At 37.0% G+C, this 14,266-nt stretch overlaps 1 protein-coding gene across 2 annotated transcripts in view; it reads left to right on the top strand.

The window, feature by feature from the left end:
- Positions 1 to 14,266, top strand: part of nptnb (neuroplastin b) — a 52,825-nt gene that overhangs the window by 22,062 nt on the left and 16,497 nt on the right. For both annotated transcript variants that reach the window (XM_052042704.1, XM_052042703.1), the window contains 3 exons: positions 5,971 to 6,142; positions 8,507 to 8,601; positions 13,430 to 13,563. In XM_052042704.1, coding sequence (XP_051898664.1) covers positions 5,971 to 6,142; positions 8,507 to 8,601; positions 13,430 to 13,563 — 401 coding nt within the window. The remainder of the gene's footprint in view (positions 1 to 5,970; positions 6,143 to 8,506; positions 8,602 to 13,429; positions 13,564 to 14,266) is intronic.

The raw sequence follows: 14,266 nt of genomic DNA, 5'->3' as shown, positions 1-14,266 counted from the left end.
TTTTCACCTCTGAGAACTCGACATTCTTTATCCTCATGAAGAGGTTTCATCTGTGTTTGAAAATGCAGCAGAAATATAATCTTTCAGCAAAAGTTGCTGCGTGGTAAGATATTGTATTTTTCAGAATTGTAGTCATGTAGTTAGTGCCTTCATTTAAATAGTGGTTAAAATTGTCACAGAGATCAATTACAATAATTGTTGATTAATGCCAGTCATTTGTAGCCTTTGGCTGTATTTATTGGATGGTTTGAACTATTACAAGTTAATTGTTGCATTATTGTTCATTTGAGGGTAGTCCTTTCACCTTTTATTTTTCAGTACTATTGGTAAGTTACTTAATATCAAAATAGCAAGAACACTCTCAGGATGGTAAGTACACTTTGAAGACAGTGATCCTGCTGCTGTGATCCTTTCTTAATCCTCCTGCATCTATAGCCCACTGTCTTATTTTTCCCAACACACAGATTAGAGAACACAGCAACTATGCTCTGCTTTCCATATTCACTTATGCTTCAAAAATCATATCAGCTCTGCATTAGTCTCCCTTTTCCTAAGGTAGTTTGCTTAATTTCAATGGGATCATGTCTGAAATGTGATTTTCATGTTTTTTTGTTTCAAGTAGATCATGAGACAAATGCAATATTCCTTTGACCAATTGAAACCCAAGTTCAGAAATCTTGTACTGAGTTTCCAGTGTTGTTATTTTCAAATATAAGATGCTCAATGGGATGTTAAGTGATGTGTAGCTTTTGGACTTTTTAATTCAGAAAAAACTGATTAACATGCAGCAACAAAAATTGTTTTATAAGTAAATTGATACCAAGAAAAGTAAATGCAAACTGCTCCTGAAATGAGCTGGATGGGAATCTGACCCTGTTTTTCCCATTTTTCTCTTAATTGCATTGAAGAGATGAAAGTGAAATACTTTCAACATTGTAATAATTGAATTTTTTTCAAAGGCACTGTGTAGGTCAAAGGAAACATTTAGGAAGTTTAACTTCCATTTCATAAAAGCAATACCAGTTGATAGAATGTTGAAATGGTCAAGTCAGGATGTGTAGTTTTCTGTCCTTGCAGTCCGTTATGCCAGGCAGACAGTCCAGCAAAATCTGAAATGAGATTATTAAGGGACTCGGGGTATTGCCCTGATTTAAAACAAAATGATGATAAAATAATTATATTTAAAATTATTTTTCAAGCATTATTTGTAAGTTAAATTTTGACTTGCTTGTGCTTACAGGAAGAAAATAACTGAAGTGAAGGGTGATTTTGGTACAGTTTAGAGTTACTACTACTTTGCTGACTGACCCTGGCAATCTTTTCCACTCTTGTCGCCCATGGGTGCAGAACGTTCAATATTTAATCTGCATGTGCCATCTGTTTTCTTATTGAAAATTGAATGGAGGTGTCAGAACAAAGTCGCATAAACGTTATGCAGAATAAATGGTAAAGTTACTCCAATATTTTTCGGGGAAAGGGAGATTAGAGTATAAAATGCATAACTGCAAAAAGTAACTTTCAAGAATTTGTATGAAGACCTAATATATTGAAAGGTATAGTAAAAGAAGAGGAGGAGGAGATCTGGTTAGATTCAGTGAAGTGCTGAAGTAGGTATAATATACTGAAAGGCTTTCTCTACTGTAATTGAAAGTTCATTTGTGCCCCTCAAGCATTATCGATGACCAATTAGCTCTGTTTGATGCTAGAGGTAAAGATGATTGGGAAGGTAAAGCAAGAATAAATTTGGCTAAGTTTAAGATCAAGTGTATTAGATAATTCAATGATCATAATTTTAAGTACTTGTAATGGCTATTCACATGAACACATCAATAAAATATACTTAGGTTATGAAAAGCAAAAAAGTCAAATGCTGAAAATCTAAAATAAAAGTGGAAATGCTGGAAATAGCATACGTGGAGAGAAGAAAACAGGTAACATTATAGCTTGATGTCCTTTCAGTGGAAGTGGCCAGTTTTAATACAGACTGGGAAAAGTTAATTATCTGAAGATGTTAAATTCATTGAGTCCTGAGGATTATTATGTGCCAGGGGTGGGGGTGGGAGTGGGAGATCAGATGCTATTCCTCCAGTTTACTTTGTTGGTACAGTACAAGAGACCAAAGACTGAGATCAAAGTAGAATAGAAAATTTAAGTGACAGGCAGCTGGAAGCTCCAAACCGCTGTTGCAGACTAGGTAGGGGCCAACCTGTGTTTGGTTTTTCCAAAGTAAAGGAGACCACATTGTGAGCCCTGAATGCAGTGCACTAAATTGGAAGAAGTCTAAGTGAATTGCTGCTTCACCTGTATGGAGTGTCTGGATAGTGAGAAGGTAAAAGTTATTGTATCTCCTCCAGCCGCATGGATGGATGCCATTCGAAGGAGAATGGGTTTTAGTGGCACTGGAAGAGTGAGCTTAGGGAGTCATTGAGTCGTTTGGAACGCTGAGAGAAAAAAATGTTTGATAGTATCAGATTAAAGGTGGAGGAAATTAAAGGCTGATCTGTTGAATGTGGAAGATGGTGTGATGAAAACATGGCAGAGGGAAAGACTTGGGGGAGAGAAATGGAGTCAGGGGAGGGGGAGAAACATCCAGAGGAGTAATAAAATTTGACTACTGTTGAAGTTTGATCTTTGATGCCTGAAAGGAAGGAATAAATTATTTTATTGAAGCACTGGTTGCAGCAAAGGATGAAAGGAAAGTACAGCTTTGAGATGGTGATTTGGTGCTGTTGGAGAGAGTGATCAAGAACATGCATGTTCTGACTCACGACCTTTTTACACCAAATGTTTTTCTTGGAAATAATGGTGAGAGTTGATTAAAAGCTGAACATGTAGCCTATATTAATGCTAGCAATTCAATTTTATTGAGCATCAGACTATTCTCTGAGATATTAAAATACAAGTTCACCCATGTTTGTCTTTGTAGTTCAGGTTATTGAAAATTTGTAGGGAGAATCCATCAGTTCAATAAATTGAATAACAACTCATTCACTGTTCAACTATAGGTATTCATGAAGTATTTTACATTGAGCCTGTTCTAGATATAAATTGAGGTCTGAGCAGACAAAAGTTAGTATTAGGCAAAAGCACTGAATTAGGTGGGGGAGGGTGGCAGAAGATTGCTGTGGAGTGGGTTGAGATATTTAGGAAGGGAATTTTAGCATGGAGCTTCGCTAAGATTCATCTCTAGCAGCAAGGTGAAAGAAGAATGTAACGTTAATATGGACAGAGTTGAAGGAGATATGGGGAGAGGAAAGAATTGATGTTGTAAATGCATTTCTGGTGCTGCAAAAGGTGACGACAAAGTTATTTTGAGATCTGGTTTAAACATTTTAAATGTGCTTTTGAGAGAGGGGGAACTGATGTGGATCAGCAGAATTGTAGTTATGACATTTGGAAAAGGTACCCATAGCTGAATTAAGGCAGTAGCAGAGGCAAAGTTAATGCAGAAAGTGGAAAGTCGATCACTAATGCATTGGTATGGTTCAGCCTGGAGGTGTATAGTGGAAGTTTAAAAGCTGGATCAGCCCACATGTTGAGGTTCTGTAGGTAAAGTAGGTTGTCTTTCTCAAGGAAGGGATTGAAGGTCAGAAGCTCCTTGAGTGTCCTTCATTTGATCCAAAGCTGAGTTTTCAATAACATGCTATTAACGACTTTAGTGACATTAAAGGGACATATCTGCAGTTTAAAATAATAATACACTGTGCATTAAATAGTATACCAGTAATGCAATTAAACATTTGAATCAGCGTGATCAACACCAAGGAAGATTCACTATGTATAGATGTATAGATATATGTATACACACACACACACACACACACACACACACACACACACACACACACACACACACACCTCATGCTTGTCACATTTTGTATGGATGGAAATTGATCATGGAGGAAGCAAACCAGTTACTGACACCCTCAAATCTAGCAAATAGTTGACTAACCTCTACTGTACCTGAGAAATTTACATTAGTTTAGTTGGATTCATATCACAGCCATGGCTTTTTCAGCTAAACATGTAGTGGTAGGTCATTAAAGATTTGCTTGGGAAGTAAAACCAGACCTCAGTACTTGTAATTTTTCTCATAACCTGACCCAGTTATCATTGTGAGTGCAGGTATTCCTTGATTGGATATTCTGTGTGAGAATTTTCCTCTTTAACATTAATTCTTTAGGGTCCCTCAATTTCCAAATCTATTTTTTGTTATCATGAATAACGTACTGCTCTCTACCCAAAGGAATATACAATGCCAAAATTCTCATAATATATTTTGCCCAGCCTTTTCAATTTAAAGTTTTCTGTGAAAGCAATCCTTCCACAAGTTGAGGAATACTATTGTAATAATCTGAAACATGCTATTGGAGACACAAGAGACTGCAGATGCTATAATTTGGAGGAAAAAAAAAACAAACTGCTGAAGGAACTCGGTGTGTTCTGTAGCATTTGTAGAGGCAGAGGAATGGTTGACATTTCGGGTGAATGCCCTGCATCAGGACTGATACAGGGACTTGCTCTGAAACATCGACCATCCCTCTGCCTCCAAACATGCTGCCTGATATGCTGAGTTCCTTCAGCTTGTTTTTTTTTGAGACATGATATTGACCTGTTTGAAGATGAACGTCAAATATTGGTCAAGAACAGAGGGCATATGTGGTAATACTGAGCATTTCATCCCGAATAAAAGTACTAATTTAGACTGGCATGGCCCAACCCAGACCCCAGTGTTTTATCTGAGCATAAACCTGGCCCAAACCCAGCACATAGCCTTTGGACTCGGGTTGGTTAATTGGGTTCAACGTCAGATTAGTAACCAATCCATGATGTAGAGTGCAGACTACATCTGAGGAAAAACCATCCCAAAATTGTTGGCAAGTCTTTTTATTTAAATATGTGGTTCTATTTAAAAAAAATCCCTTATTGTAGCTATTTGAACTAAAGTTCTTTTAGATTGATGTCAGGAAATTTGTGTTTCTGTTGCCAATATTTGATGAGTGTAGGTTGCCGATGAGGCATTAGTCATGTAAGTATTCTGCCCATACCATATTTCTGTTGCTCCTGATGTTTGATTGTTAATTGAATTTTATCATTTAATTTTCCAATTTCAGTTTGGTTATACTTAATTGGTGCTGTCAATTTTTTTCTAAATCAGTTCTTATTGTCACTTGATTTAAACCTACCTGAGACTCTAACCACTACTGGACAGATCCTATTAATGTATCACTTAACTTTTGAGACTGGATTTATAAACACATGCAGATGAGTGATTTAAGCCATCAGTAATGAATATGTTTCTTCTTTATATAACCCATAGAAAGAAACTACAAATTTTATGCATGAAAAAGACAATTTCTGCTCATACGGGGTTAAATTGTTAGCTGTTAAGTCGACAGTAAATTCAAAATTCATAGAATTGCCTACTCCGTCTGGATATTATCTTTATAATCACATTTCAGCTGTGGTAAATGGAAATTTGGCTAGCAGCTGAGCCAGCATGGCATGTCATGTTGTGATGATGTTGGTGTTCACCATGCATGCCATTTGCGTCAGCATTTTCACAAAACAATTTTCTCTCTAGATTTGTAGCCAGATAGATGAACAGCAAATAACCTTGAAACGTCAGTTCCTAAATATTCACCTAAACTGGCAGCAGCAAATTTGTCAGTTATCTAAGCCTTTTCCAAACTCAGTTATTTGAATTCTCAGCCATATACAGTGGATTTGTGTAGCAATTGGGTTTTTGTAGCAAAGGGTTTTTTGTAGAAAAGTGTTTACTACTTTGTTTTTATTCAGCTGTGGGTACAGTTTTTGAGTTAATAGCAGCGCTAGGTGAATAAGTACAGCAGTTTTTCGAAAGAGTTGTATTTCCGAGTGGTTGGTGACTGAGAGTTGGCTGCATTTGTTTTCCACTGCGCACCGACATTGCATTCACTAACAACTTCTGATTTGCTCTGTACATTTCAGAGCCAAAGATACATTCGTCTGAAGAAGTTATTATAAAGTCTGCAAGCCCAGATATCATCCTATATTGTAACCTGACTTTGGCATCAGCTCCCTGCAACGGCAGTTACTGGATGAAAGATGGAGAAGAGATTTCTGGGACCAGGAATTTTGGTACAAACAGCACAGAATACAAGTGAGAACTATGTCTTTAGGCTTATGCAACCATATATAAATATTTTGAAATGAGAGTGTGAATAAGTTTTTAAAAAAAGCTTGCCTTGATGTCAGGAAATTTATGGAAAACCACCCCTTGTGAATTAAGTCCATTGGAGTAAATTCTACGATTGGATGCATTATATCATCTGTAAGGAGCGTTCAGTAGTTAGAATGGCCTTGAAATGGGCACACAATTGTAGGACAGAGAAGCTAGTATATCAAATCTGTCCTCTACCTGTTTCAAATATAATTCACCTACTTTCTATTTTGCAAGGCAAATAATGCCATTGGGTGATCTGAGGTGCAGTCAGGCATTTGCTGTAACACAATGACAAATGGTGCTTTAATCCAAGTTACTGCCTTTTCCAAAGCATTGTTGCTAATGATCAGATGGGGCTTTCTCTCTCCCTTCATTCCCTCCATCCATTTGTTCTTGGGATCTGTGTCATAAACAAGGCCAGCATTTATTAATCATCATTCAATATTTTTGAGAAGATGGTTGTGGATAGCCTTGGTGAGCTCCCGCAGCCCTTGTTTGTAATGCAATAAGTGCATTCAGTGTCATGGGTCTGTTTTATTTCCAGCAACAGAAAGTTGTAGAAACTGGGAAGCCATCTGTGTTAATACCTTTTTGTGTGACTTATTTGTCAGTTTTTCATAAATGTCATTGACAGAGGGAAGCTTTTCCAAACAGAGGGAAGAGGGAAACTGAACTTAATGAGAAATTATTCTATTAATAACCATTTTTATATTGAAAGCTTTAACAGATACTATTACTAATGTGGTTAAGTTATCCCTTTTGAAAATTTAAATCTATTTGGTCTCTTAAAGAATCTCTCATTTCCCATAAATACCTCCTCCTCCTCCAGAAAAATTATTAAGAACAAATGTATGTACCAGCATACCATCTGGATTATGTCCAAATACTCAGTTGTTTATTTTAGCGATTCTATCTAGCACTAGCATCTCCTGCAGGTTTTTAGATATTAGTTCTTATAAAGTCAGTAGGGGCAATTTTCCATTCCCAGAGTGATATAAATAGAAAGGAGATTGGATTGCATATTTGGGGGCCAGTCAAACAAACTGCTTTTTAAAATCATATAGAATTTCAAAAGCAAATATATCCTTCCTTAAATAGAGACACCAAATTTGTAAAAGTGTTTCTCCTCTCTCTGGTATTCAAGGCAACCACTTGAGTATTCTTTCCCCCATACAATAAACACCAACATTCATTTGCCTTCCTAGTAAGTTGCTGTACCTTAATGCTTGTACTTAATGGCATCCAGGCCTTCTGAACATCAGCATTCAATTTAATTCCATTTTAAAAATGTTCTATTTTCTCTAATCCCTTCAAAGTGAATAACCTTGCACATCTTATTCTGCTTGCCCTATTTTTGCCCACTCCCTTAACTTTTTGTATATTGTTCTCTTCATAACTTGCTTTTTTATCTTTGTATTATTAGCAAACCTGGATGTAGTACACTTGGTCCCTTGATCTAAGTCATTAAAATAAACTATAATTGAAGCCCCAGCATTAGTTAGACTTGCCCAATCTAAAAATATATTTTTTCCTACTTTGTTTTCTGTCATCATTATCCTCAACCTTGTGTAACCTTCCACTGAGACTTTCGGAGATCGAAATGGACCATCAATTGGTTCTTGCTTATCGACTCTGGTTACACCTTCAATGAGGTGTAATAAATTTGTCAAACACTTTCTCTTTTATGCAACTAGGCATCTGGAACCATTGTAGTTAATGAATAGTCATGAAGAGTTAAAAATCACTTGTCTTTTTGCCTCCCTGAATGGGGATGTCAAGTAAATTGTGTTCGCTAGGTGGTATTCATTTTGACAGTAGGAAGAGTGGTAATGTGGGATTTTCCTAATCTAGATGGCTTCAGGCTAAATATTACACCCTCCCAAGTCAAAGGGGAACTTTTTTAACCAAAAAAATATTGAGTTCAACATAAAATTCCTTTTAAAGATTCACGGGTTAACCTGAAGCTAGTTTATAGCAGATAATGCATAGGTTGTGTACACATTGATAGAACATTGAGGGTTCTGGAAGAGGTTGGTCACGTTTGATTAAGCATAGCAATAGAACCTACTATATATCTCTGTCTTAAATGTGATCTGACATTCTGATGTGGCTTGAAGCTTTTCAAAATCATCTGTGATTCCGTTTTCTAAAAAAAAACACGCAATACTGGTTTTACATGTACTCCCGCTGCCAGACATGTATATTTGAAAAGGTGATTTGTAATTTCATTTAGCATAATTAAAGAATTTATCTAATCTTGTTTTACTCATTTATTATTTTTCTATCTCCTTTACAATCCAGGATTCTTAAACCGAGAACAGGTAATTCTGGAGAATATCAATGCATCTTTACATTTGAAAATTCCCCTCCAGTGAATGCCACTATTGATGTCAAAGGTAGGCTCTGTCTTCTTCTTGCGGACACACAAAATGGTTACTCGTTGCGCTCCCATCTGCCCCTGTACTTGCTCAGCATGTTTACTAGTTAAGTGACATCTCCTGTGCCCAACTAGAAAAAAGTAGACATAAATGGGTCTATTGCTAAAATATAAGCAGTGTGCTACAGGGATCGGTACTGGGGCCTCCACTTTTTACTTTTATATAAATGGAGGAAAGCACTGAAGGCATTGTTGGTAAATTTGCTGATGACACAAAGATAGGAAAGCAAGTTATGAAGAGGGTGTAGACAAATTGATTGGGCAAAGACCAAAATGAAGCATAATGTAGGAAGATGTGAAGTTATCCCTTTTGGGCGGAAAAATTTTTTAAAAAAAGAAACGAGATGAGAGTTTACAGCAATTGGGTATTACCAGCATTGTCTTTTTATTTCGGATTTACAGCATCTGTAGTATTTTGCTTTTTGTGTATGAAAATCGTGATTGGTACTGATGCAATTTATGGTGGTCTGAATGCATACATGAGCAGGAAACACTCAATGTACTTTTATGTGAACAGAACCGGCTCACAATTTATTTTTTTTTAAATATCGTGTGTAGCAATCTCATTTTGTTTTTAATGTGGTGACAGATCAAATTGACACTGAGGGATAATGGTGCATTAATCGCCATATATCACTTCTCTCTTAGCTCACTTATGGTTTAATTTTGCCATTTATACTTGGGTATTGAGTAGACAATTTTTCCCAAAAATTACATCTTTTAATGTTTTAAGTCTTGGTGACGTCTGTGTAAGCAAGTTGGATACTTGAATAGTGCTGCAGTAGGATGTTTTGGGTACAAGCAGTCCAGCGATCATGCATTTAAATCCTGTCACAACTGTTTTTAAAATAAAATTCAGTGAATGTGAGTCAGATCCATAACAAAAACTGCCCTCATTTAAAAATCAATTGTGTCATTGAAGCCCTTCAGAATACAGAAACTGACATACAAAGGAGTCTGATTCCAAACTATAGGGTTAATTCCTGTGAATGGACAATAAACTTCAACCTTGTTAGTTTTGACCACATCCCATTCACAATGTTTTTGCATTCTAACCTGGCATTGTTTACCTGCGCTATTTAAATGTTGGTATAGATGACAAGATTAATAATTTTAAATTGTCACTGAAAATTTCTTAAGTTTGTTGAAATGTGATTTGAGCTGGAGAATTTTGCTCTTTGAGTAAATTGATATATCTACTCCCATTTCATAATGATGGCTTTAAAACAAGAAGTTGGAGCAGGATTCGGTCATCTGGCCCTTCGAGATTGCTCCGCCATTCATCAATGTCATCACTGATTTTCATTTCAGTTCCATTTTCCTGCACTATCCTTGGATCTCTACATCCCTAGATACCCTTAGAAAGAGAATGGGATTAGTGTTGCATCAAAACGGCCAACTGTCTTTTTGTGCTGCATTTTTTCCTGAAATACTGCTGTATTTTTCCCAGCTGCTGTAGAATAAAAATCCCAAGTATGGATACTGCCAAAAGGAACAAAATAGATACTTTAAGACTTCTGAGCGACATTTGCATCTAGCAGTGAAGAAATCTATGTAAACAATAGCCAGTTCATTTAATTTAACTTCACAGAAGATTCTTCAGGAAAACGTTTGTATAGATTAGTTGAAATAATTAAATAGTACAGCAGAAACAAAAAAAAATATATACATGATTATATAAATCAATAGAATACTATATGCTGTTCAGAAGTGCATAAGATTTCATTAGAAATGAAAGGGTAGGATCAACTAAGGCATGAGGCGTCTTTCTGGGTTGTTGTAAAATACCTCTGACTCAGTAATCTCATATTACTTGGGTTGGCCTATGTGTGGCAGTTGACCTGCAATTTAAATGGCCTTCAGTTGTCAGGGATTATATGTTAGTATAATCTCCACCATGTATCAGTATTTCCATTATCAGCATCACCAATGACTTCATTTAGCATTGTAAAACATAATGTGGAGGTCAATAATTTTATGGATAGAAAACACAGAAATCTTGGCTAAGAAGGTAGATTTTAAAGGAGGGGAGAGAGGGATTTAAGTGGGGAATTCTAAAGTTTAGGGAAATTGGAAGCATTGGGTGTCCTGGTACACTGAACTCTTCAGAACCACTTACTCTTCAGAACTTGGTTTTGTTAAAAGATGTGATCTCATTTGGGTCAGCTTTGAATATATCGTAGCTGAGTAAGCAGCTACCGTTGCTGAAGCACGAGTGATGAGAAATCAGCTGGAGAAATGGAGGTTATCCACGAGGCTACAGATCTGGGGGAATGTCATTAGCATAATGTGAGCATTGCAGAGGTTCAAATCAAGTTGAAGGATTTTGAAATGGATATGCTGCAGCGTGATGCTTGGAAGGATTATGTGACAGCTGTGTGGGTGATGACCTAATTTTATAAGTGTTGTAGTGGATTCTGCTAAACTGTGCCGGAGTGGCAGAAAGCAGAATGTTTGTTCCATCAGCCTCCCTTCAAACTTGAACAGTGAACAGATGTCAATATAAAGTATCATGTCAGTGATCCACATCTGCACACGGGACTATCATGGTGTGCCCATCTGAACTGGTCAACTGCACTTTGGCTATGACTGTGCATAAACTATTTGAGAGCACCCACTCGCGGCCTGACAAAGCTGGGTAAACACTTTGTGGGTTTGTCAATAAGGAGGAGTTCAGGAGTGACCCATAACTTTCTCCATTTTGTGTCAGTGGAAGAGTCTGGTGACCATGAGGACAACCATAGGGAATAATAGGTTGAAAAATGGACTAGCGAGAGAAGTAAAATCTCTAAAAGTGGTGGAATTGGGTTGTTGCACCTTTGTAGTAATGAATGGTTAGATGGTACAGGATATTTTTACTTGTTGTAGAATGCTAAATTAGGGAGCAAGAGTACATGGTCACGAATAAATCCTTAAGGAACTCTGGAGAAATTAATTTGCCAAAGAAGTTGAACAGCATTGATGCATTAAAGAAAAGATTGTAAATACAAGATCGTTATTCATTTTAAATATGAGATTCTGGTAAGTGCTATGTGATGATAAAAAAAGGATTGTGCATTACTGACATGGACCACAATGACCTGCTGCTTTGCTGTAAATCTAATGTTTATGCAGAGAAAGATTTGGACTGTGCCACTGTTAAAGAGACAGAAACCAATCCCTGAGGGAGAATAAAAACATGGACTACGGAGAAAGAGGGACCTAGTCATTTGTGTATCTCCCCACCTTAATGACAAAGTTGAGTTAAGGTGAATTGATTGAACTTGACAGATATGATGTGGCTGTTTTTGTCCATTTAATTAAATGATAAAATTGTGGTGATTAATCCTTTGAAGTCAGGTTGAGAGTAAATACTTGCTCTGAGCAATTCTGTGCCTTCGGTTATTCAGAATAATCTCCGACGAATTCTCTGACACCGTATCATATATGGTATGCCTACTATTGAGGTTTGTATTGTCCATATGAAACCTTTGAAAGATTTGATCTAGCCATGCTGTTTAGTGCATTAACTGATTTCTGGGGAAATAGGGAGGTAAGGTATCTTTCTTCAGTTTTATGTCCATAATTTCTGTGTTTTATATATGAATGCAAGTTTTTAATGTGTTTAATTTTTTAAAAATTATTTGATCAAAATTAATTGTTCTTAAATGTCTCTGAATGTTGGGGACATTTAAAATCCATTAAGACTGCTTCACAACTTTGACAAAAGCCAAAAACCTGCTATAGCTTGGCCCTTCCTCAAAGCCTGTCATGGGTGTTTGGGGGCAGAGCCTCACAACTGGACTGCCTGAGGCCTGGCTGCTGTCCTGACCTCGCCATCTGACTCCCAGGTACAGAGAATCAGTGAGGTCTGTCCTCTGCCTCAGTAACAGGTGAGCACAGGCTGACGGGAACAGTTGGCAGAGCTGATAAATATTACATGTCCAGTGTATTGCTGTGTATAATGACTAGTTTAGCACACGTGGTCTGTTGATTTTCTTTTCAGCAGGCAGGAGAATATGATGAGCAAGCCATGTTTAGACGTTTCTAATCTGTTGATACAGGGTAGAAAATCACAAATGATGTGGACAGAAATCTCAAATTGGTTTGGTTATAGGAGAAAACCTGCAATGAGGAAACAAATACTCAAGCTGGCAATCAGGACAGTGAGGTTTCTGAACATAACATTCAATTTGTGTTGGAAGAAAGTCAAACCATGATAAATCATTGGTATTAAAATTGTGTCTGTTAATTCATCTTTTGCTTTGTAGAGAGAGGGATTAAATTAGCCAGTAGTTTGAATTAAGCAATTTAATTCTAAACCATCCTTAGAAAACTTTGAATTAGCATAATATGAAATAAGTGGTTTTGGATCAACAGCTATACAGATTTATGCAGGAAAGGGAAGATGGTCATTTAATGATTAGAATATGTCCTTTCAAAGAAAAATGCAGTACACAGCTGCGTAAAAGGGAAGATTGGATCAGACTTGAGTTGAGCACCCAGATAAGCTGTGAAAGTACAACATATCGAAGGTGGAGATTTGGTGGTGTTAAACTGGCAAGCTGCTCTTTTCAGTTTTCAGAACAGCTGAAATGGATGTTTGATCAACAATGTGGTGAGAAACTGATTTTTCTCACATTTTCAGATTGGAGGAGAAAATGTGGGCTAGGAATTTCTGCAATCAATCAGTTGGTACTTCAGAATTAATAAGTGACTTTTGAGCTGCTTCGTTCTGTACCTTTGATCTTCGTATTCTTGTTTCAGTGCCACTCCAAGTATTTCATCTTTATTATGTTTTGTCCTAGCACCTCCGGAAATCATCGGTCATAAGAAGAGCGAGAATAGGAATGAGGGACAGGATGCTCTTTTGTACTGCAAATCTGTAGGATATCCCCACCCGGTTTGGACTTGGCATAAGAAGGTGAAAGATGAATATGTGGTGAGTTTGCTTTGCTGAAGCTTATGACATAATGGAATGCTTACCATTTTCTTCCAACTTGAATTCAAGTTCTTCACCTATAATAATGTGACTTGAATAGTATTTATTAAAAATAAATCATGAAAAAGTTTCAATTTCTGGCATTATCATGCATTGGAGCAAATAATGGAGAAGAGGAAAATGTAGGTATAAAAATAAATGGATTGGTGGTATGCTGGTGAGGTTGAAGTCTGCATCTGGCTTCACAAGGGAAAGCTGCAATCATTGTTGCTTCAGATAGATGTAGAAAATATTGTGCAATGGTACATACATGTTCATTCATTCCATAGGCCTGAATGAGCATGAATATACCATTGCATAATTTTTTAAATTCTGAGCTCCAGAATAGAGTGACAAATCATGCAGCAGGTATTGATCAGATGTACATAGTTTGAGTAAATCCAGTTGGCTATTTACATAAACTCACCCAAACTGGACAACAGCAAGGACAAAAGAGATTTTCCTACCCGCACTCGGGTGCACTGCATCAGAGGTGTATTCACCCTGGTGTGAGCTTAAGTTTTCAGATTCAGGCACAGGCTCCCTGCTGCAGAGCTACACTCGACAGAACCTGGTGTCTAGAGGTAGGGTAGTCTTCTGCTTGTATCCTAAGCACATAGACTTGTCTTTGTCCCTCTGTTATACTTTGTAAATTATGTACAAG

Source organism: Pristis pectinata, chromosome 32, assembly GCF_009764475.1.
Source record: "Pristis pectinata isolate sPriPec2 chromosome 32, sPriPec2.1.pri, whole genome shotgun sequence".
NCBI lineage: Eukaryota > Metazoa > Chordata > Chondrichthyes > Rhinopristiformes > Pristidae > Pristis > Pristis pectinata.
The sequence above is the reverse complement of the archived record's forward strand: the minus strand, read 5'-3'. Positions and strand labels throughout refer to the sequence as shown.